The sequence below is a fragment of the Perissodus microlepis genome, chromosome 14 (genome assembly GCF_051167445.1).
Source record: "Perissodus microlepis isolate ML-2025 ecotype Zambia chromosome 14, ASM5116744v1, whole genome shotgun sequence".
NCBI classification, from domain to species: Eukaryota; Metazoa; Chordata; class Actinopteri; order Cichliformes; family Cichlidae; genus Perissodus; species Perissodus microlepis.
The window spans coordinates 7,724,540-7,749,995 of NC_140474.1; the positions used below are offsets into that span (position 1 = coordinate 7,724,540).

Here is a 25,456-nt window from a genome sequence, read left to right on the forward strand (position 1 = left end):
AAAATGTACAAACTTGTACAAGAAAATGTCACTTTATAGCATCAAATTTGAGTTTAATTTGGTTACACTGTGTTCATCTGTGTGTATATATTTTCAGTGCATCTGCAAGTTAGTTTAATGAAACTTCTTATGTAGTAGTGTTTTTTTCTACAAGGCATCCAGATTTGGGCTAGCAAATGGGCCATAAATGGAGACCATAACTCATAAGGTCTTGCCCAGATTGTCCGGTCGAAGATTACATAAACTGTAAAGGATATTACAATTCCATTTGCTGTCAAAATAAGTAGATGTTAACGTTAAAAAGTTGTGTCTTATCAAAAAATGTATCTTTTGGTACATAATCTTTTACTTTTAATTTCACATTTTGTTTAATTGGGGAAGGTGCCCGCTAATAAAGGGCTTGGCTTTTCCAGTCTACCTTTAAACGCTCTTGTCCCAATCGGAGCCGTAAGTCCCACCCTATTGGTGATTACGTCACTGGCGTCATAAAGTTTGATGTCCTCTCCAAAGTTTAGATCCGACTGGGGCTAAACTTTTTTTTTTTTCTAGAAAGTGAGCTGCGGAGATTTGTACCGCTCACTATGAGCCTTGCTTAAAAGAATATCAACAACAGCTTGGACTTGGCCCGACACTCAGAAAAAGTTGGACTCTTTCACTCAACCGTTTGTGGTGTTTTTTCGTCTTTTGTGGCTGCATCTGCGTTTTTTGGGGGGACGAGAGCATAAATTCCAATGTGGAGTTTATGCGCTTTGTTACGTTAACAAGTATGCCAGCAGGAAAAAACAGGAAAAGGCTGTCTTTCATTGCAGATTTCGACAGCTAACACACTTTGGAAGAATATCAAGTGCTCGACTTGTAAAGTTTAGAATGACTCCGAATAACTTTTACTGAGTGTCGTCGAGATTTTCAGATTTCTCCCGGCGTGGAAAAAAAGTTTGGGATTGGCTCACGTTTATTTTTTTAACTTCCGAAGCCTAACTTTTTTGGGACATAAAGTTCGAAGACTGTTTTGGGACAATGGATCCGAGCCAGCACAACCCTCCTGCCGGACACCAAATCGTCCATGTACGGGGCGACTCTGAGACTGACCTAGAGGCGCTTTTTAACGCTGTGATGAACCCGAAAGTCAATACCGTGCCCCACTCTGTGCCCATGAGGATGAGGAAACTGCCAGACTCCTTCTTCAAACCCCCAGAACCAAAGTCTCATTCCAGACAAGTAAGCCCGCCCTGGTTTTTTACTGTGCCCGTACTCAGAAATCACGACTAAAAAGCAGGGCCCATCTTGTCGAGTTTCGGCCTTCAAGAGCTACGTGACTGGCACTTAGTTAATAGTTACTTCATCCTTCTCTGGTGCCATTTTTAGCCTTCAGCGTTATTGTTTTATTGGTCAGTCATCTTTGAACACACTTTTTTTTTAAGTCTTTAAGATATAATAACCTTATTCAGGCGGACTTGTATTGACCTGCTTAAATGAGTGTGCATTTCCATTGATGGGTTGTTTCCCCCCCTCAAACTGCATTTAATTTCCATTTAACATATTTCACAGCAAAAAAAACAAAACAAAAGAGAAAAAAACCGCAAATATTAAAACAGTAAAGGCTGTGAGGGCTTTATAAAACGGCGGAAACATTCTCTTGCAGTCTTTGGCCGTAAGTAACCAAGAAAACCGATGACTATTGCTTAGCTTAGAATAAATTGTGATCAGATGAGTGACAATGTAAAAATAATAAGGGATGGTTTGGTTAATAATTCATGTATAGCTATTTGCAGACGGATAACCGTCATGTTCGTATCATCTTAAATTTCGAATCCGACTTTTTTTATGTAAACAACTTGATTTGCTGACAGGAAATCATATGATGGTTAAATTATCCTATATTCACCCACAGCCCCTCCCCGATCCCTTCTTCCATTTGCAGCTCTTCCAAGTTCCCGGTCGCTCCCCATAACTCTGAGGACTTTTTGTAATTAGTGCGCATGCGTGTTGGTGGCAAGCCCTGGATACCTCCCACACCCGAATAAGTCAAAAACATGCCTTCACATGCACATGAATAGAATTTATATCCACTTTAAAGTGATTACAAATTATAAGGAGTGACTCAAATATTAAATGGGTAGAAATTATGTAGACTAGTACACACTGTCATTAAATTAAGACTGTGTTCTGTTTTTCATCCTCAATCCATTATTGCACTTGTATTTGAAACAAACAAAGCCTCATGTTTTTTTTATTCTTTCATAAATGTTTGATTTGTCTTTACATTTGCATATGGCCTTTTTTAATTATTACATGATAATTGATGTTTTTAAGTGAGGGTTTTCACTCAAACTCCCCAAAGAAAACTAACTGTGTTGTCTCTCAACCCCAACACAGGCCAGCACCGATGCTGGGAGTGGCGGAGTCCTCATCCCTCACCATGTCCGTGCACACTCATCCCCTGCTTCCTTGCAGTTAGGAGCTGTTTCTGGTGGCTCACTGTCTGGCATGGGCTCAACAGGGGCCTCTCCTCAACATCTTCGTCAGTCTTCTTATGAGATTCCTGATGACTTGCCCCTACCAGATGGGTGGGAGATGGCCAAGACTGCCTCTGGCCAGAGATACTTCCTCAAGTATGTATGCTGCCATGAAGTGCATCATACAGTTTGTAAAAGTCTCTGAATGCTTGCAACCTGAAATGTTTTGAAAAATCGGTGATATTCATCTATCTTAACTTTTTATACTTATTTTATACTTATACTTAAGGGCGATCGTGGCTCAAGAGTTGGCAGTTCGTCTTGTAATCGGAAGGTTGCCGGTTCGAGCCCCGACTCAGACAGTCTCGGTCGTTGTGTCCTTGGGCAAGACACTTCACCCGTTGCCTACTGGTGGTGGTCAGAGGGCCCGGTGGCGCCAGTGTCTCGCCTCTGTCAATGCGCACCGGGGCTGCTGTGGCTACAATGTAGCTTGCCATCACCAGTGTGTGAATGGGTGGATGACTGAATGTAGTCTAAAGTGCTTTGGGGTCCATAGGGAATAAGTAAAGCGTTATACAAATACAGGCCATTTACCATTTATTTAACATTATTACATCAGACATCAGAAAATCCCCAAAATGGAAAATTTTAAGAGAACATTTTATATTTGTGCAAGTTCTAAAAAATGTGTTTAAAATCTTTGATTGCAATTTTATACATACATATTGTTGGAATGATCTTACTGATATTTACAATATGTATATGCCTGCTTATAAAGCAGTACAATCACTGGTTCAAACTTTTTTTTTTGTTGTGACAATGAAAGTTACCAAAGAATTGGTCTTGTGACAGGTCTCTATAGAGACCTCTGTACTACAAAGCAGGATTTAATCTTATCTGGGTAACTTCTGGATTAGCTCTGAAGTTTAACCCTTAACCCTAACCTGCTCCGGAACAGGTTAGGTTCCTGATTAGAGATCAGCAGGTATGAAATCACCACCTTCTGACCAGGCAGTTCTTCGGAAACTGGCATCACCCTTCCTGAAAAATCCCTCTGTGGGTAGAGTAGGTGGCTCTAAAGTTTTTCAGTAGTGTCTAAAGTCTTTGTGTTAGCTGGTGAGCATCGGTGATAAATCTAGATTCATTCCCATGTTGTCAGCAACAATTTTACTTTTTGATAAGTGTTAGTCAGTAATATACGATCCTAAAACAGGACACCTATACTGCACTTTCTAACCTCATTTCAAATTTGTACATATAGACTAAGCCTATATTTGAATTCTGTTGTTGTATTTAAACTTACTCTTAAATACTTAAAAGACACAGATTTCAGCTGAGAGAATGAAAACTATAACTGTCTTATGCAAATTTGATGGGAATAGTTGATAACAGCTCATCAGATTCTCCAATATCTTAATGGGATATTTTTATCTGTTAACTCAGACAAGTGGCTACACTTTAATAATAGCTTTCTAACTAAAGTGGATACAAATACTTACATCATTTATGTAACCTCTTCATATTTTTCTCATTTTAAAGTTTACTCTTTCTTTGTAAAATCAGCTACTAGTACACTAATCAATGTGATCAGACATTACCAGCACCACCTCTTTCATGTGAACTCACGTGTACCTCAATTGGGAAGTCCTGGGCTAACTTAGTGAGTTAATAACCAGCTTAGTGTGACCACTTACCCTGAACGCCAGTGTTAGGGTGAGTAAATCTGGATAACGAAGGATACCCTGGGTATGCTGAACTCGCTTCGTAGTACAGGGCCCAGCTCTCAATACTACATCTCTATTCAGCATACATTATGCTGACAATGATTTTCAAATCTGTTACACAATAGTTGCCACTGTGTCCAGAAAGAGACAATTGCAATAGTTAAATTGTAGGTTATTAAATTTGGTGGGCTCAGCAAACAAGAGAAGTCTTTTGAGCGATGATTGCTGTATCTAGTGCTCCTTTTCTTGGTCTCAGGTTTCACTAGAGACAATGGAGCACTGTAGCTACCGCAGACAGAAAAGAACAGTTCTGCAAAGCTCCTCTGCTACTCAGTAGATCTTCTTCGCATTAATGATCCATAGTAATGTAGATTTCTTGTTTGCAGGTACTGTAGAGACCTTTAGGCTTGTCACAGGATGTATCGATTACTTCTCGGGTTTTGAGGGCTTTGGTTCTTTAATACTTTTTTGTGCATTTGTTACCCTTTTTATTTCCACTGTCTGTAGCTCTGGGCAAAGATGGGTTGAATTATTCATAAAAGTGGCGTGCTTGTCAACAATTTATGTTAATGTAATCTGCTCATTGTGAAGCCTTCTAAAGTTTATGAACTCTTCAGCAGCTCTTGTTTAAAAAAAGGCTTGACACTCAAAGTCCTCATTCTTTACTCAAAGGCAAAATGTTGTCAGTTCTAGGAAATGTTACTCTCTGACGCGGAGTCTGGACAAACATGATAGCTTCAAACTTACTTGGATCCCAAAAAAAAGAGAGCTTTCATTACCACATGTTTTAAGGTTGCACATCTGGAGAACATCTGGCCCATTTTGTGGAGGCCAAAAAAATAATGGACAGGGAATAGAAGAATCAAAACAGTACTCTCAAAGACTCGAGATCTTTGCAGTTCTTTAGAGTATTTAACCGCCGATAAAGGCAGAATAAAATATAACGTGTATAAAATTGGCAGTATAAAAGACATAAGGTCACAAGTCAGGTGTGTTAACCGAGAGTCTTTCTGTGTATAAAAACAGTCATTTGATCTCACTGGTCAGTATTTTTTATTTTTTTTTAATGCTAAACTATCAAATTATTCATAGATGATATAATATATACCTGTTTATATAGCGTATACCTGAGGGCCTCTTCCTTTCAACTCAGAGTTTGATGTTAACGGGATGTGAAACACATTTCTTTGCAGAGACTTAACTGTTTTTCCAACTGGCATGTTATACAACCAGAGTGAGTATAGTACACTGTGTTTGTGTTTGAGTACGGAAAACACGAGGAGACATCTTCCACAAAGATCAAAGAGCAGATATTTGATCTGGAATAAAAGCAGGCTTGCCAGAGCTGCTGGAAAAGACACTCCCCTATTTATAAACAGGGGCTGTCTGACCAAGATGTGTTGCAGAGAGAGTGAAGCAGAGCAAGAGTATGCGTGTGTGTGTGCGCTAGCTATGGACTAGTGGGGGTGGGGAGTTGGTCACCAGCTAGGAAAGCAGAGAGTTGGGGGTTCACATTTCACTCTGGTTGCTTGCTGTTGTCCTTAGAGATAAATGAACCCAGGGTTGAAGTATTTTTTTTTTCAACATACTATTTGTTTATTAGTGCACTGCAGGATTATGCGTAACAATAACTGGCCTCTGAGTCAGTGAGTCTCTAGATTTCGATGCCTCACTCCTTCAGGAGTCATGCTCTGTTTTGGTATGAATGGAGCTGTGACTCTGTGATGGTGCCTCTCTGTGTCAATGAAGTTAAATGGCAGCCATGTGGAGATCACTAGAAGAGGGGCCAAAAGAAACTGTGCCCTCCCCCTTTGTCCCAGCAGCGAAACAGTGATCTTTATTCAGACGACGGGCCTGTTGAGACTCATGTGAGCCTTCCCGAAATAGACAAATGGCTGACATGAAGTTTAAAGATGGGGGTGAGAGAGTGGTGGCTTTGTTAAGACTTTAACCTTCTTCACACCTGAAGTTCTGATATTTTTTTTTTATTTAGTTTAATTTTGGTGTAAATACTAACCAGTGATCATAAGTGATGATAAGTGACAGATTTAGCACTTTTTTTCCCCCTTTAGAGTAGCAAATGGTGTTGAAGCGATATAAATATCATTTGATAAAAGTGATGCACTTTTTAAACCAAATTTTCAAAAATGAGACATTTTGTTATAACTGTTGGTGGTGATCAATAGTCGCGGCCCTAATGGTAATCAGAGTCAAATAGGATGCCGTCTTTTTTTGTTGTTTTGGCTGTTACATAAAAACAAATACTTGGAGAACGTCAACAAAGTCTGTTGACCTTTCGTCTTTTTCACAGCAGTTTGCTGCGGCCTTTGATTTATGACAGCCAGGGCACAGAGGTTGGGTCACCTTGGTTGTTGGTGGGACGGGGGCAGGGATGGTCTCCAGGGGTGGGTCATAAACTAATGAAGGTTTCTAATTTAGACACACCGGTGAACTAGGAGGGGTAATCACTGTTTCCGGGCGCTTATTAAATGCAGCTTTGAAAGAGCTTTCAGTTCGTGGGAAGTCAGCTCAAAGCAGAGTAAAGCTCTGGAGGGGGGGAGGCTATTATCTGCCCTCAGGGGCAGGTAGATCTACGTGTTGATGGACACTTTTGTCTTTTCTCGACTGGGTTTTTTAAATGTTTTGATGAGCATGGTTTCACATGAAAAGAGCAGACTATGTGTCTCTCTTAAGGTTTAACTCTGCAGTGGCTAAAGATGATTCATGATTAGATATGCAAGGAGATGATTATCCACTGTGAAGAACTTTAATAAATCCTTTCTTTAGTGTTATGTTTTTAAAAAACAAATTATTTTCTCAGACTTACACTGCTGCAGAGTCCCGGGTAAATCGGCTAATAGTCAGCTTTTACTATACTCTGTCTGTGATTTCCTGAACATCTGTTGCACTAAATACAAGTCAGAGATTGCCTGTTTGCACAGGAAAGATGTTTATTTGGGCCTTATGCTCTTGCTGTAGTACATTATAATAACTCTGTTATGCTGATTTTTTAACTATAAGATTATATTGATAAATCAATTCCAGCAGATAACATGGTAATATTTACTGCATCTAAAACAAAAATGGCCTGCTCAAGCTTTAGGCTCTCCAACTGTCGCCATCAATTGAGCAAATAAAGCTGCAATTGCAGTGTTATGTTGTCTTTTAAACCATAGTCAGACTTTAACTACTTGACAGTTTTTCATCTAGTCATTAATACTGTAGTGATGTAATGAATTAAATAAAAACAATATCAATTCATTTTTAAATTCACTATAACAATTTTTACCTTTATAGCTTGGCTAACACTGATCTTATAGTAAATTAAATAAATGGTATATATAATTGTTTTGCGACTTCAAATTTCCATAGAGTTTAAAGTGATAAATATGCAAATTGGTTTTCATTCTAAGATGTTGTAAACTAAAACCACTTGGTCAGTCACAAATGGTGCTGGGAAGACTGGGCTGTAAGCTTGTGCAAAGCCCTCATTTGGAGCAACTTTGTGTTTGACAAACTTTTGGTTTATTGACCACACACAGACAAGAACCTTCCTGTTCAACTTTGGCCTGTCAGCTCAGTACACAAACTGGACTGTGAGAAAGTCAGACTAATGTTTACCGAAGGTTTGATGTAACACCTCTGTTTCAGACATCAATGCCTCCACTGTCACTAAGGGCATCTCCACAGAGAAGTAGTCTCTGAGAGGTGGACCTCTCAGGTGGGATTTAGAGATTTCAAAATACTCGGATAACCTTATTTTAATATTGATATATTATTTGACTAAAAATATGCACCTATTAATTAGTTTGCAATGTTACTTGGTAAATGATTAAGAGAAGTGCTTATGCGGAGTACTTTGTCAGGCAAGTTTTGCTTAAAAAAAAAACCCCCACCTATTAATCTTTAATTACGACAATCCCTAAAATTACATTCAATCTTGAAATTACTCTTAAAAAATAAACAGCGGAAAAACCGAGGAACATTCAGTCCTGGTACTCCATGAACTAGTTTCCTCATTAATACAAACCACCCTTCAAAGGGAAACTTAAAGCCACAATAGGGTCACAAAGGTTGCCCCAATAATCTCTCTTGATGATGTCCTGCTGATAGAGAGGCAGCCAGGCATCTCCAGTCAACCAGAGTGGAGGTGGTCACCCTCAACTTAGAGGCCTGATTACATCTGGCCTCCCCCAGTGCACTCTTAAGTCATTGGCTTCAACCAACTTCCAAGCACATACTCCCAGGGTGGAGCTCCTGTGGTCTGACGATCCCATTTTTAACATTTGACAACTCAGCTGTGGGAGTGCTTCATCACTGCTGCACTTCTCATAGCTTCACTCCCCTGTATTACACCAGCGAAATGCAGCACTTGACATCTGGATTTGAAGATGTGCAATTTCAGTGGAATAAACAGTCAGCCTGGACTGAAATCGAGCTTTGATCTGGTGTTTTGAAGGTGGCAGAGGTTATTTGGAGACTTTATTTTTTTGAGTAGTAAATTCTCTACAAAGCCAGATGCAAACTGCCATAGTTTTCATAAGCATAAACAGGCAGGCTGTGTGTTTGTCATACTAGTTTATAATACTACAGTAATTCACTGCAGCTTTTGAAAAATCAAGTGGGGGAATTCAGACTTTTGCACTTGGATCTCGTAAGGGATCGTGAACCCTTTACAGCACACTCCGGAAATCTGAATCTCTTAAATCTCAGACTTTTCAGTCAGTCCTTAACGATTAGCACTTTGCATTGTATTTTTACTCCAGTTAGTCCTGAGCAGGAAACTTATAAGTCATCCCATATATCATTTCAGCAAAGTAGAGTTTTTCCTTCATGCCTCAGCAAGACACGGTCAAACATGACAACTTGAGCAAAAGATGGAAAGTAATGGATCGCATTTGAAAGACATTGTTCTTCTTGGCTGCAGTACCTGGTCATTTGCAGAAGAAATGATGTGTTATAGTTTGTCTGTGATGATTCCCAGACAAACATGAGACTTTTTTTTTTTTTTTTTCCCCCACCACCTTGTCCCGTCATCTAAACTAGGATTTGGGGTTGGAACACCAAAAGATGTTTGTGTTAACAAAAAAAAAAATCCCCCTTAAGGGACTTAATTTGGGGGAGGAGGATGTTGTTGTTTATGTAAACCATGTGACAGAAATAGAATATGGCTGCTAGTTCATTGTTTATGGATTGAAACGTGTCTATACAGGTTACATTTTTTTGTGGCATGTAGACTTATTTTATTCTGTCCATTCATGTGCTTAGTGTGTAATCACACAGCAGCAGTTTGTGTGTAAAGAGTCAAAAGACACCATTTATTTTAAGCATTCTCTTAATGTTTGGGTCGCAGCTTGAATGAGAGTTTTGAGAGCACAGTTTCACAGCTTACTTAAAAAAAATGTAAACTTTTTTTTTGCACTTGTATGGATCAGGACCAACCCCAAAAATATCTTGCCCATCCCCGGGTATGCAGTAGGGGGCAGGGTACAAAGGCTGCCTTGCTGTGCTCGTTGTGGTGTCAGAAACATGTAAAGACAACACCGAGCAGTTGTGACCGTGGGGTTGCAGATCATCAGCAATTCCTAACAGCAACTGGTGGCCTCCAGCCGTCCCAACAGTTGCCATGACATTGTTTTGTTTTATGTTTCACCTACAGGAAGCCGTGCAGCTGACCATATATGGTTGGTGGCAGGTTCAGTGAATAGATTATCTTTTAGTTTTAAAACCTGGTGATGAATTACTGACTCTTGGTAACTCATTTACCGGTTTTCTCCGTTTCTTTTCAATATTCTTTTCAGCGCTATTGAACAGAAAGTAGATTTCATCACAGGCTTTTAGATCATTATTGCCTGTATTTTGAACTAAGGCTTTGTTTACAGTTGTTGTGGTTGATTTGATCAACGGAAGTTGGCGGTTCTAACTAGTCTTTGATAGAAAATTCCATATACCTTTTATCTGTGCATAACATCAAGAATCTGATTTTAAGGTTTTAAAGTTTTATGTTCCTATCATTGTTTTCTTTTTTTCCCCACTTTTAGCAGGTTTTTTTGCCATTGACGTGCAAGGATGTGCAGGCCTCTCATTTACAATAAACCCTCCCTTCCCTTTTACCCTAGTGCCCATCTCCCTGCCTCCTCCCCTGTTCTCCCCCCACCCCCCCATAACAAATGTCATAGTTTCCAGAGTGGGGAAAAAGGCAGGAAATGGGGCAGGGCGGGCACTCAGACTGTAACAGAACCACAGCAACTCACACAGCCAATGGAATTCAGGGGATTTGCTTCTGTAGGTTTTTTTTTTTTTAACTTTCACTTGTTTTTTTTTTTTCTTTTCTCCAGTTATATGCCCCTCCTCTCCCTGACCTTTCTTTCTCAAGCCCCCCCCCCCAGTCTGAGCAGTTCCAACTATTTTGCTTGGTTTGCGGTGCTTGTGTGGGTGTGTGTGTGTATATGTGTGTGCGTGTGAGGGCTGGGGGAGGGTTCGGTAGGGGATTTGGCAGCTCCTTTGATCAATAAAGCATAAACAAGAGGGGGCTTCAAAATGGGCTGCATTGTATCGGGGGAGGAGTGCTGAGTCAGGTCCTCTCGCTCTCTGGCCTGGGATCGAGAGCAGACAGGCAGGCTGGGATTACCACAGAGGCCAAGAGAAACTCTCTGAATCTCTCATTTCACCCAGCTGTTCCAAAATCTGTGCTAATGGCGTTTAGGGATCAAATTAACAGTGAGTTGTAAAGAAACGCAGTGGGTGGAAGGACACCATTAGAACCTGGGGTATAATGGATGGCTGTGGGTAACATTTAGGTGCATGACAAACAAACTATTTTTGCCATGTGTGTTGAAATAACTCAGTCAAGTTACATTACAAATGCAAGATTTGTGGTGATGTATGAAACAAAAACACTTGAATTTCATGCCTTTTGTATGAGATTAGTTTTTGTTTCTTTTTTAAAAAAAATGGGATAGTTAAAAAAAAAAAAGAGAGAAAACAAGTGAATAGTGGGGTTTTAGGTCGTAGCTCAGTCTGTGCCTTTGTAAAGCAGGTGAAAGCTTTGTAAATGTGGCGCCAGATTGTTAAAGCCCCTGACACTCTGTAGTGTCCGAGCCGCTTCCAGGAAAAAGGACCCCCTGCATTGAGCCCTGGGACTGACCCTCCCTCAATAGAGAGGGTCCTGCTCGGGAGAGGAGGGCTTCCTGTATTAGCTTTCCATCTTAATCAAGCAACAAGTACCAACAAAGCACTAATTATCAATGCCTTCACAGAATGAAACACAATGCCTCCTCCCCCAAGCCTCAGTCCTGTTCCAGCAAAGATGAGCCAGAAAATAGATGGAGCAACATTGTTTGATGTTACAATGGGTGTTTTAAAACCAATCATAGGCCGCTGCACATTTTCAAGAAGCTTTCAGCCTGACTTGACTTATTTTCATTTTTTGCAGTGTGCTGCTTTTGTTTTGTCTTATTCCAAATATAATTTAATGTTTTTTTTTTTCTTTTTTCATTGTTATTCAATACACATAGATTCAAATCAAGAATGAATGAGTAGTGTAAATCTAGACTGAATCCAGGCTGGAACACACACAGTCAACATTGAGTTTCGCTTCCAGTAACAGTCATCATTTACAGAACGGGGGGGAGGGGGGGGGTAGGTTCAGTGTTTTTGTCCATGAGGTTGCTGAAATGAGTCATCATTTATGTGTTGTATTGACATAGCCCTAGTTTGACCTTACTGCTTATTAGTTGTATGAAATCATAGATGGTCATTTCTGTGACTTATTTTTATTGGCTGTCCTATCTCCTTACAGCCACATTGATCAGACCACCACTTGGCAGGATCCACGCAAGGCCTTGCTCCAGATGAACCAGCCTGCCCCTCCCAGTTCTGTGCCAGTCCAGCCGCAACCTATCATGAACCCAGCCAGTGGTGTGTATCTGTTGATTTTGTCAAATTTAGTTTTTATATCAGCGGCAGTGCATGAAATGCATTGTGTAATTTTCAGCAGTGAATGGCAATTATTTCAGTTCTTCCTTCGCACAACGTTCATAGTGTATTTTTTCAACATGCATTTTTGTGTGTTCACATATGTAAAGCAAAACAATAAAAAAAAAAAAAAAGAAAAAAATTATACCGAACAAGTCGGGTACAGTCTGGTTCTTACCTGTTACTACTTGGTGTACCTCAGGTCTGTCCATACAGTTGGAATTTGCCCTAGGTGAGGGAAGACTGAGGCAGAACGTTACGCGTCCTGTTTGACATGTTTGGGAACTCTGACTCAATAGCTACTTTTGCTCATGCACACACTGTGTGATGTCCTTTAAAGCCATGTGAGAATATAGCAGGGAATCGGTCCCCTGAAATCACAGCAAGCGAGCCTCGCGTCCTTCCTCTCGCATGCTCTACCTGGCCGCCACCCCTCATCTAAACAAACAGAGTTTCCAGTATTAGAATGCATCTGAAGTGAACCATCTCCAATCTGGTGCTATATGTCAGAAAGGCCAGTTTTGGACAAAGGCCAGATCAAAAACTGGGTAGAGATTAAAGATTACCGATCCGGTAACCCATTGTTAGTCATCTGTCAACTGTTGACAGACAGGATTGTTTGATTTCAGTGGCTGATGGCAATGATTAATTCAGAGATGAAAGATTATGACCATCTCTAATTCTTCTGTCTATTTATTCCTTTTGCTTTCTATATGGGAAGTTTTTGCTTTGTTTTGGTCTCTTTGTCAGCTGACTGTAAGAAGTTTAAAAAATTGTGCCAGTCAATTAAAGCATAGATTGAACCTGTAGGATCTCTTAGACTTTGGGTTTTTTTGGCATCGTCCCTTTAGGACCCCTCCCTGATGGCTGGGAACAGGCTATTACAGCAGAGGGAGAAATTTACTACATCAATCACAAGAACAAGACCACATCCTGGCTGGACCCACGACTTGAGCCACGTTATGGTGAGTTTGCTTTGGATTGAGATTGTTAGTGTTAAAGTGTGTTGCATTGATTAAATATAGGAAAGTCATTGTTAGACACCTGAAAATATAATTAAATGTTCACACTTGAGGGAGGTGTTCCTTCTCCACTTTTGGTTCAAAGTTAATGTAACCACACCAGAGTGCTTTGGGCTATCCAGACATAGCATTGGTGGTTGAAGGCAGATTTTGTTAAAACCCCCACCCTCGAAATTCACACCTACACTTTTGTCAGCCGTTTTAGTTATGGCACAACAGCTGAGTTTGCCATTAATCCCTCGGGCCAAACTAAAGTTAGCTCCGAGTGTGTGGTGGTCAGGGTTGGTGAATTAGTGACAGAGCCAGGTACATGTGTTCGGACTACTCTGTGGCCATGGGAATAAGCTAATCCTCCCGTGTGCCAGAAAGACTTCCAGAGATGAGGGCTTATGTCACACTGACTCATTTATTCTTCAGGTGACATGCTTTTCATCACTGAAGTGTTCCCCAGGGAACTTTACCCTGGTTCACAAAGGCAACATGTGTGAATCAGCGTGCGGCCCGCTTAAATTTAGTGTTAGTTTTTTACCGAGCATGGCCACTTAAAGGGCAATTTTTATGTAAGCAATTGTGTGTCCCTGTTCTGAAAGCAGACAGGAAAGTTCAAAACAGAGTTGTAAGGGGAGTGGGGCAGCTGGGGAGAGATGGAGGCTTTAATCGGCAAAGCTCTTTGAAGGTTTATAAGTCTTGAACACACAAGGCTGCTGGGCCCCTGAAAGCGAGAGAGGGGGAGAAAGAGTGAAAGAGACAGGCTCTTAACTCATTATGTGCCATAAACATGATTTTGTTCCTCATGGTATAACATTTTTTGTAATAATAATTGTTAAAACGTCACATTTATACCGCTTGTATTTCTCATTTGCTGCAGTTTGTACCTTCTTAGGTTTACGAAAAATTGTAAAACTTATGAATTTTGAACTGTTTTTTTAATTCCAGTAGTTTTGTTTGTTATCATTTTTTTGTATGCATTTGCACTTTTGTACTATTTAAGTAAGCTCCTGTGCTTCAGAAACCCCTATACTGCTGCTAGGTAGGTCTTCAATCATAAGCCAACTGCTTTGATAATGGAGGCTAATTTGAGCTTTGAGAAGAAAAGCAGCAGAGTGCCTTTAACTGAGGGTTGTTGCCGGCTGCCTTCCCCCTGTGTGAGGCCCAGTGCAGGCACAGCCCCATTCTGCTGTAGCTCCAGACAGACTTGAATCTTTGCCAGGCCTCTTTATTCTGTGTTCCAACTCTTAATCTGTTCCAGACCTTTTCAGTCAAAGAACTCTAAAGAGGGGAGGGTATGGGAGTGGTGGAGGGGGGCAAGGCGAAAGGGGAGGAAAGAAAAACTGAGGAATAGAGAGAAAATGACGATGGGATAAACATGCATCCTGTTTAAGATCCAAAAAGGTGGTGAGCAAAGCTGCGAGTCCACGGTGACGTGGGAGTTCAAAAGGGGACTGGCTAATGTGGATGTCATTTCCTATATGTGTTGCTGTGGGCACATACAGGAAATGACAGCAGAAAGACAAAAAATTCCCCTGGGACTTCAATGTGTTCATTAGTACTGTCAGAGTACTAAACCAGAAAAGCTGGAACCTTGTTGAAAATGTCGCTGTCATAGGGTAGTTTGGCATTTGTGATACAAACAGAATTAAGAAATGTCATGTGGAAAAAGTCAGGAGCAGCTTCTTAACTCTCAAACAGCATCCCGGAGTACTTTGGATAGTTTATGTTTGAGTTTTGCCATTTTAAAAAATATTCTATGCTTTTTTTTTTCTTTTTTTTTTTATTGGTGACCATTAAATGGAATTGAGTGTACGCATTAATAGATTTCTATTAGAAGTGTCAGATACAGCTGTATTATAACCTGTTAGCCTACACTCTTGATTTTCTCCCGACTTATTTTTTTCATGCCTCTCAGAGCCAAGTCGGCACAGGCTGGTTTTAGCTTACTGAGTACAAGATGATAAAACTTTGTTTGCATCACATCCAGTCTGTTTTGCCGCTTTACTTATCTTGACGCTAGAAATACAACACCTTCCCAAGATGCCTTTTTTTTTTTTTTTTTTTTTGTTAAACTTGTTAAATCGAAAGCAGGCAAATATTTACTAAGTCTTAAAAGGTGCTGAGGCCTGGTCATATAGAGAGCTTCCCACAGCTGGCACACCCTCAACTTTACCTGCCCCAGGTGATCTTATGGTGTAATATGCCTGCCAGTGTGATTGACTGATAAGGGGTTGTGTCGCTGGCTCGTTGTCTTGCAGGAGTGCGTGAAGAAGACAAAAGGCAGACAGCATTAACTTGTCTCTTATCTGACTGGCTTACCGACAATCACTACCTCTATGTGCTGCTTACTCAAACCACCTCTCCAAAAGTACACACACACTCTCACACACAGTCTTCTTTGCCTTGAGTGGCCTCCTTTTAAAATATCAGTCTGGCCCTGAAATGAACCTATCCTTGGCAACTATCTCACCCACAGATGTAATTCCCTTCTTTGATATCTGCATTGCTTGTGCATAGTTCATCCAGTAACATTGGTTATTGTTGCTATTTGGTCTGCAAAGAGAGTCCTTGACTTGGTTTTGCAGCAGGAACTTTGCTCCCCTGAAGGAAACCGTTGACTTTAACTAATCACATAGTTTTTTTGAGCATAATTTACTTGGCAGAGAACTAACAAGGTTAGCAAATCTTCTGATTTTTGTAGTTTTTTGTAAAATTAGGCGAAACTACGCGATTGTTCTGCAGGATTTTTTTCACCTTGTTCTGCAAATTGGCTGGAGGAGGAGGTGATTGGAAGCTGACTTCCCTTTGGCAGTGTTCATATGAATAAAAGGTTACTATCATAAATAGAAACTGGGGTCAAAATAAAGACCCAGGTTTTGACATTAGAACTTCTCCTTTATCTTTTGGCTTTGTGTATCAGTGGATCTCTCCATATGTGTCCCATCGCTTTTACGCAACTCGTCTTCAAAGCTAAGGCCTTAACAGATCTGCAGCTGCTGACATGGCCCATGCGTAGAGACTCCATCATGAGAACAGTTAATGGTGCCCCAATGGCGGAGCGCTCCAGCCACAAAAGGCTTCAGTATCTGCCAAAGATAAGAAGCAGGGAGAAGTAACAGTCTCCCACGGATTCTCTTGACGTGTGTGGGGGGGAAGCTGCCTACATGAGTCTGTGTGTGTGTGCGCGCGCGCTTGGGGTGGGGCTGCTGGGGAGACATTGCGGTCAGAGAGGGGAGGGGACGGTGGAAGGCAAGGCAAGGTGGGGCCTCCAAAGCTTCCCAGGGAGAGCCCTCAGCTATGGTTCATTCAGCCCCTGCAATAGTGTAAACAGACAGTGATTGAATGGTGATGAGAAAGGTGCCGGGGTGGGCAGGACAGAACAGAGAGGGCCAGACCCGCATGAAAGTTGCGCCCCCGCCCCATTAAAGCTTTGTTTTGATTGGCGCTTCAAGCACATAAGCAAACAGCACACCTCGTTGGCTCCTTTATTGTTGGTGCAACACATTCACGTTTACTCCACTGCAAATGTGTGACCTACTTTGCATGCATAGATTGCAGCATCGCATTGTGCTTTACACTTATGTTTATTAGACCCACCCCCACTACACTGAAGAATAACAAAGATTTCATTTGGGAACAGCTGTGTTTTCAGTACAAACACATTTGTTCTGATGTTGTAAACATGTAGTCGGCTTACAAATGCTTAATGCAGTAACATTTGTTGTGTAAAAGAGCCTTTAATGTAAATTTCGAAGTGGTACTGTGTTTGCATTACCTTAGGTAGGCCTGCACTATATTAATGGGCACAGAGCAATCATATTGCATGCGTTAAATCAGCTTAAGTGGACACATCAAGCCAGGGTAAGAAGGCAGTCAGTCTCGAGGGATAAGCAGCGATTTGTTTAGAAGGAAACAAAACGCACAATGAAAGGATAAGTCATGACTGATGCAATGTACAAAACTAACAAAGCTCGTCTTAGTCAGCGAGTGGGAGGAGATCAGGTCTTACAGGAATAGTGATTGTTTTAGATACTAGGTGGACAACTTGTGCTGGGACTTCCCTTGTCCTACACAACCTGCTGCACTGGATCCTTTTTTGCAATTTCACTATGTGGACAAATGCACAAGTTGTTGGTCTTGTTATGTAGTATTTAAATGCAGCTATGCATTAAAGAGGTGAGGTAGCAGGAAGTTTCTGAAGAGAGATGGGAAGATACTAATCTATCTAGTCTGCTAACTAGAAATCCTGTATGTTAGTTTTATTGCCAGCTTCTGAGAGCTGACATTGTTAAATTTGCATATATCTCAATATAGTAAAGTCCAAAGGATAAAGGTGTCTCATAAGCACAGCACCTAAGTTTTGCTGTCAGGTCTGAATATCCCACCGCTTTGCCTAAAAAATATTTTGAAAGTATAATGATTGTCCTCAGTATTTCCTTTACAACAAAGCAGTTAGCCACCATTTTTTTGCAAAGTTTATCCTTGTCGTTACAGCATTTGGGGTCTTTGCATTATGTGCATTTGACTGACATGTAAACAACTTTTATTTTGGTTTTGTAGCTCTGAACCAGCAGAGAATTTCCCAGAGTGCTCCAGTGAAACAGGCCGGGCAGCTGCCTCCCAGCATCAGTGGAGTTATGGGAAGCAACAACCAGATGAGACTTCAGATGGAGAAGGAAAGACTGAGACAGAAGCAACAGGAGCTGCTTCGGCAGAGACCACAGGTCAGGAATCAGAGTTAAAGCAGTTCAAAAATATTTTTAAGGCCTTATGGAAGTGCCAGGGCCTCATGGAAGAACAAATACTTTTCAGTATGTTTCCACCACAACACTGAACCTCAAACTGTTCATTTGCTGAATGAGTGCAGCAGCAAAATGTTTACACTTTAAAATGTACAGCTTTAAAATCTTGGCACGGATAGTGGTGGATCCTAAGCCTCTTTGATCAGTCTTTATTGTTACACCACACTGCAGTGAAGTCTTGTGAGTCATCGTCCTTAATAATTATCACTTCCTAAGGTTGATGTGTCACAGTGGTGCCACCCACGCAGGGTGGAGCGGTAGTTTACTCAAGGCTGTGTCATAGTACCAGATTTGGAGCTTTATGATTATGAATGAGAGTGCTGGTGACTTTGTTTACCATGCCTCGGGTTCAGATGGGTTGTTTAAAGTTCACTGTAGGACGTGACCCGTGTGTATGCATGCATTGGATTATAAAGGGAAAATGATTGGAACTGTCCTTTTTAAGAGAATATGCTCTGCATGCTTATGTAGCCTGGTTACTGTTGGCTTTTAAAGAAGGAGATTATGAGAGTATGATGAGCACAAACACTTTCTTTCAGATACTTTGAACTATTAACTATTTTAAAAGCCTTAAAATCAGAATTATGACTTTATTTACAATTTTTGTTTTTGTTACGTGCATGACAAGTGCTCGTGAGCAAAAGTGGGACCAGGCTATTTCAGTGAAGCTGCCTGATTTCACCTAGTGTCTTGTGTAGACAAACACAATTAAAATGATGGATAGAAATTCATCAGTTATGTAAAGAAACATGAGCAACTGAATTATCCAAGCCTCAGACATCCACGGCCACCAGTTAAAATGGAAAATAAAATGTGGAAAGGCACTGCAGACCAGGCAAAGATATAAAGAGGGGTTCTGTCTAGCCGCTAGATTCCAATAAACCCAAAACCCCTGTAACTCTGCTTTGTTTGGATTATGGTGGCTATAATTTATTTACAAATCCTGTAGTGTGTGTCAGGAGTACATTGCATAACATTAGGCGTGTATGGGGAGTTCAATTTTGGAGCAAAACTTGACACAAATGGAAATGTATGCACTTATGCAGTTATGTAATGAAGAATAGGTGAGTGGCTAACTTAAAACCCTTTGTAAGGTAATTAATGCTACAGGAAATAAAATGAATTATTGATGTTGCATTGACTATGACTAGCTTATAGTTAGTCCTTCACTTATGTATGGCAACATAAATGTGAAAAACCGTAGAAATGCCGCAACTCAGTGGAGATTGCTGCAACTTCAAATGCAGATGAGCCATCAGACATGCCTTGCCGGGCGTGTGCTGCTCAGACAGCCGGTTTAGCTAGCTTTATTTTTACGTGGTTTTGATAGTGTCAGCAGGTCATTTATCACACAACTGCAACTTTTGGTTCAGCTGAAACTGTTCCAAACTTCACTGCAACAGCTGTGTGTTTGAAAAGGTAAATTTACTTTATGTACTTATTGAAAGCGTAGGCTGCCTCACTTTTGTTTCCAGGAATGCACAGATGGCAGATATCAGCAACCTATACTGCACTACATGCTGCAGTGTCACTGAGCCAAGGTTGAAACGTAATCTTATTACTGACTACTTATAGTTGATTTATTTTACTTGCTGATACCAAATACTAAGTAGGAAAAAAAAGTATAATTAGTGCATTTCCAATAGTGTCGTTATAGAATTTTAATGAGAGCTGAAAATGGTGACTATGGTCTGCTCTGTTCACATCCCCTTAGAAGGAAGGGGGTGAAAAAGAAAAACATGACTTCATATCCTCAACCTTATCTGATTCCTCATGTGTAGAAAACAATTGTCTACAACTGTGGCCGGCCCCTCATGTAATATGACACCGTGCAAGGAGAGAAATGGAGACCAACACGTCTGACAGCAGACCAGTGAGGCTGTAAAAAACGCCTCCATGAAGCTCTAGCTGTGTATAATTAGCTTTGGATGTTAGGGGTGGTGTTGACAGTGTTGCTCATGAATTTTTGTGTCTTATTATCCGCAGGAGCTGGCTCTAAGGAACCAGCTGCCTACCAGTATGGATCAAGATGGCAGCACAAACCCTGTGTCCTCCCCTATGGCTCAAGATGCCCGGACCATGACGGCCAACAGCTCTGATCCATTCCTCAACAGGTTCGGTTTACACATAAGCTAGGCGTGTTCAGTGTGGAACAAAATAAGGAGACAATCAACCGCTACAGTCTGATTGGCACCAGCTGACTTTTGGTTCAGCCCATCAGACTTTATCCTGTTTTAGGGATCTGTGTGCAAAACTTTTTGAGCTGTGGTAGTAAAAACAGAAGGCCAAACTCTGGGCCTTAACCCTCTTCACATGGTAATGACTCATTCAGAGCAGCAGATCTGTGCCTGGAGTTCAATGATGACCTCTGGTGTACAACTGCTGCAGTAAAGTCAGTCAGAGCTTAAATGGCGACGCAAGTTATGAAATAATACAAGACCACTCTTTTATTTTAAGAGTGAGACAGCCCCGCCCCCTCCAAAAAGAATAAAATAAATAAATAAAGTAAAAATCTGCTGGTCTAAGGCTATACAGATTTGAACAACAAAGGTACAGGAAGCTTTTTATTGTGTGAATGCTGCCCCACGGTATGCTGGGAAATAATTTCTAGTAGTTCAAGCTCTAGTTCTTCTGTGAGCACACAAAGTGAGGAAAAGAGCTGAATAGCAAGCAGGCCATGAGAACATGTGGTCCAGTCAGTAGACAGGCCAACCTAATCTCCCCTCCTCCCCCTGTTCCCTGCACTCCTCTGCGCTCACAATGGCCTCATTCATCGTGCCTCTGCCATACTCTGCCTACATATTTTTCTGCTAATTAGTATAGGCTTGTCAAATGTCCTCTCTCATTTTGTCTCAGTTGCCCCTTTCATTGCTGCTCTTTGCCTATGTACTGCAATATAGTATAGATTGAAAAGGGGGAAAAAAAGTGAAGCTCACTTTCAATGGTGTCACTGCAGATTAGTTAAGGCCGCTGATTTCAACAGTTCACTTTTAAAGTAAACTATAGGCCATTAGAGTTCATTGGTAACAGAGCAGCGTTTCTAACCAACATTTCATCATTTCTGCATTTCCAGCGGGACCTACCACTCCAGGGATGAGAGCACAGACAGCGGCTTGAGTATGAGCAGCTACAGTGTCCCTCGCACTCCAGATGACTTCCTGAACAGTGTGGATGAGATGGATACAGGTAAGCCACAGAGACCCAAGTGGAATAAAAGTGCTCAGTCAAAATAACCATGCTGGAACCAGCTCCTGCCGAGGGGTGCTTAAACATTTTCATTAACCAGTCAGATAAGGGTTTTTCAATATGAACAATTTAGCCGGATTCCTTTCTTGCCGTTTGCTTCCTGCAAACTTAGACTTGAGTCTTTTAAAAAATTGCAGCTTTTAATCTGAAAGGCTACATTTTCAATATAAGAACAAAAAAGATGTTTATTGTCCTGAAAACAGAATGTAGCCCTATTAGGGAAACGGATCATACAAAGGCCTAAGAGATGAGGAGATGGACATAATGACATTTGTATCTATTTCACATGTCATACTGTTCTGATTAAATGCGTCGATGCATGTGCACATCAAAACATATGAAATCCTAAACAGATGCAAACACCTGACCTGAATTATTGACTCATTTCTGTCTGAATGGGATGGACCGCACTTCTTCTGTCGGTTTGGCTTAATGATTTGCACACAGCTGCTGATTATTATTGTACATATTTCTGCATTCATAAATATGGACCGAATGCCTTTCGGTTATGAAGGGGCGAGGCTGCCGGACACTGGCGCCACCGGGCCCTCTGACCACCACCAGTAGGCAACGGGTGAAGTGTCTTACCCAAGGACACAACGATCGAGACTGTCCAAGTCGGGGCTCGAACCGGCAACCTTCCGATTACAAGGCGAACTCCCAACTCTTGAGCCACGATCGCCCATAAGATATGCCAATTAATTTTGGTTAACTTACATCTAATCATACCTTCTTTTTAAACTAGCTGAAGTTGAGGTTAAAAGTGACTGGTACTGAACTGCTGTAGCCCTGAGAAACTTTTTCACACCTGTTCTGGAGCAAGTAACATCAAACAGTATCAACATTTTTTTTTTCTTCCCTCTTCATCAGGGGACCCACTTGCACCCTCCATGGCAACACAGCCCAGTCGTTTCCCTGACTACCTGGATACCATTCCTGGAACAGACGTAGATCTGGGCACCCTGGAGGGGGAGAGCATGGCGGTGGAGGGTGAGGAGCTGATGCCCAGCCTGCAGGAGGCGCTGAGCTCAGACATCCTCAATGACATGGAGTCTGTGCTGGCAGCTACCAAGCTCGACAAGGAGAGTTTCCTCACATGGTTATAGAAAAGCCGAGCTGGCCACTCCTTCCTCGCTCCTCTACCTACACTCTGAACTTCTGCCTGCTCTAATCTGTGAAGGAATCATAGATGATTTTATCAGACATTTCAGCAAGCCTCTCGGGACTTCTGTGTCTGTGTCAGCATGTAAGGCCAACCTCTTTTCTTTTTTTTCCTTTTTTTTTGTCCTGGCAGTATTGTTCTGTTCTCTTCACTGGTTGTGTTATCTCTGTATTTTGTCTGTGTCTTCAAGGCTGGCCTATGAACAGACAATTATGCAAGGGTCCCCAAATCTTTCACAGGCCTGTCAGTGAATCTAGGGCATATTTACCCACTGGGCAGGTGCTTCCACTCTTCTGCCCCGATCAGTTATCCCCTGGAGTCTCTGGAGCCTCTTTCTTGCAAAATAGCGTGACGCATCACTACTTAACTGTATTTGGGACTTTTGCATCTAGCTAGTAGCTTTATATTTGGCCTCATGTTTTTATTCTTTTTGTTGTTGTTGTTTTGTTTTGTTTTTTTCAACAAGCCTGAAAAACCAAAAATGATGTATTTGGAGCATAAAGAACAATACTGATTTGGAGTAAAGGTAACGTGAGGCCTATGTTGCTTGGGGTGGGGGTGGGAGGGGTTCGAACCTGCGGATTGACTGCACCGCTGCTTGGCTGTGCCAGCAAGTCTAAGTTAAACCTTTGATAGATCAAGTGCCTTCAGTTGTATTTTTTTTTTTTTTTTTTTTTTTTTTGAGACGCGAGCGACACGAATAAATACCCACATTTCTATAATTCAGTGACAAGCACACTGCTGTTCCCGTAAATGGCAGGCATACTTCCCTCTAATGTTCAATGATCAAAATTGTATGTTTGGGGTTTTGTTCTTTTTAAACAGGAATGGGTGGTTTTAAACGCCTAGCTTCTTGCTATCTCAGTTGTATCCCAGCCTGATTCACAATCCATTCGTCGTTTTATCTTTTTTAGTGTTCTATTTTTAGATAACTATATATGTATGATAGTTTAGATCAAATGGCATTTTACTTTCTTTTTTTTCCTTCTTTCATACATGGATTGAATCATTTTATTTTATTTTTTTTTACACGGGTCGTCTGTTATATCGCAGCATGTCACTTCAATGAGATCAAACCAGCCAGGACTTAATCTTGGTGGTCTGATTCTGTTTAAACCCATTTATCTGATTCTCTCCTCTCTGCTTTACTGTATCCACTTTAATGTTATTGTATTTTTGATATTCACATGCAGCTTTTTTTTCACTGTCTTTCCTGAACATTAACCAAAAAGGCAGGTCTCTTGGCTCAGAACAAAGTATAGCTCTTTGATCAATGAAACCTTATGACCACATACAGTATACAACAGTTACAATGTTGGAACCCCCCCGCCCCTCCCGTCTATGCGATGCTGTGTTGAGTGTTTTAAATGAAAGGTTTATAGACTGCAGCCAGGACACGTTTTAGCAGGTTTAAGAGTCATGTCAAGGGGTAGAGTAGAGGATCAGTGTGTGACTGATGGTGGTGAGTTTTTCCTTTTGCCTGTTTTTTTTTTTTGTTTTGTTTTGTTTTTTTGGGGGGGGGGGTGGCATAATAAAGAAACAATCAGATATCTCAGTCAGGAATTGTTGATGCAGATTCCAAAGATGTTTTTGTAATGACACTAAAAACTTGTATTTTGCTTCTATCTTTAGAGACCAGAAACGGTATGATTTGTAAATCAGCCTGTGTTTGAACAAACTGTATAAGCTAATAATGAGAACATGTTTTAAGTGTTAATGGGCACGTCTAGCTGAGAGAGTTTTTTTTCCCTCCCCTTCTGTTTGGGATGGTTGTTTCGAGTGACTAACCTTGAGATTTTTAAGGATGAGGTTTCAGAGCAGAGAAAAGAGCGATTCTTCTACAAGCACTCACATGTTTACATACTCGGCCGCAGTTGAGACAACACACTGACAATTCTCACATAATCACGTTATTTTTTGATGTTTACACAATGACTACATATTTGCATTACTGCAGTAACCTTTGAATAATCAGCCTGCTGTGTGTGCCCCTGGTTTAGGCTTTGCAGGATGTCACACTGATTCTGTTGCCAACCAATACTAAATGGGTAGCATTAACTTGATGGAAAAAATATATATATATATATATATATATTTTTTTTTTTATTAGAGTAGAGGACATGAACTTTTTTTCTTTTTTTTTTATTCATGAGAAACCTCTTTTTAGTTTTGATTTTACTGAATATTAAGTCACGTGCTGATGGATTTTTAAGATGGATGAACAGTGTTGGTGAGAACAATGCAACTAAAATGAGTGGTACACCACAGTGCTCGTATTGCACGGCTAGTTTTCGTTTTAATGCATCAATGCATTTTGTCACACAGACCTGATTTTATGCTTAGTGTGTAATTGTCAGAGCATATTAGCTGTTGACTCTCATTGTAGCAGTAGAACTAATCACAAGTTAAAGGATTTTGTATTTAGAGTTTTCTAAATGCACATGAAATGAATTTATATTCAGTAATGATCTGTTCTTTTTTTTTTTTTTTTTTTTTTTTTTTTTGATAGAAATGTGCATGTGTTTTAGAACAAATTCTGTTACAATATATCTTTCTTCATATGATACTTTGAAATTGGCCTAAAATAAAGTATATACTTTGTGGTAATATTTCCCTGTGTCATATTTTCTTTTTTATCGTTTGTTTTAAGTATGAATTCTAATTGTATTGTACAGCACCCACCACATAACTCACACACATTTTTCTAAAATGTTTGGTTTCAAAATAATTATTAAAGGCTCTACATAATTGTTAGCCTTCTAGTGGTGGAACTGTGGAACTGTTGAGAAGCGATACATCCGGTGAATGTCAAAATAAAAGTCATTGCTCATACCAGTTTAGCACCGGACTATGCACTGTGTATTTCGATTAATGAATTTGATTTAGATTTTTCTATCAACTAACTTTTTTATGCAATTTACTTGACGCTTCATACCCATTTTACTGAATCCAGTTATACATAGTGATGCCAGTTTCAAACCAATACTTCGAAGATGGATACTCTGAAATATATATAGAAATGCATTACTACTCTAACTAGTGAGTTATACACACTTTAAAATAATTATTACATTTT

At 40.6% G+C, this 25,456-nt stretch overlaps 1 protein-coding gene across 1 annotated transcript; it reads left to right on the forward strand.

Moving 5' to 3' along the window:
• The first annotated feature begins 505 nt into the window (after nucleotides 1-505).
• Nucleotides 506-24,989, forward strand: yap1 (Yes1 associated transcriptional regulator). The gene is made up of 8 exons (XM_084950255.1): nucleotides 506-1,218; nucleotides 2,377-2,612; nucleotides 11,982-12,100; nucleotides 13,009-13,122; nucleotides 17,731-17,894; nucleotides 19,959-20,086; nucleotides 21,046-21,158; nucleotides 22,089-24,989. The coding sequence occupies exons 1-8, from the start codon at nucleotides 1,018-1,020 to the stop codon at nucleotides 22,322-22,324; spliced, it is 1,311 nt and encodes a 436-aa protein (XP_084806381.1). The 5' UTR covers nucleotides 506-1,017; the 3' UTR covers nucleotides 22,325-24,989.
• Nucleotides 24,990-25,456: the final 467 nt, after the last annotated feature.

Bases quoted from the DNA above. Each gene is read 5' to 3' on its own strand.
- yap1 (XM_084950255.1), top strand. From the start codon at position 1,018: ATGGATCCGAGCCAGCACAACCCTCCTGCCGGACACCAAATCGTCCAT. The intron at 1,219-2,376 runs GTAAGCCCGCCC...ACCCCAACACAG, and splicing joins CAAAGTCTCATTCCAGACAA to GCCAGCACCGATGCTGGGAG. The intron at 21,159-22,088 runs GTAAGCCACAGA...CCTCTTCATCAG, and splicing joins TGTGGATGAGATGGATACAG to GGGACCCACTTGCACCCTCC.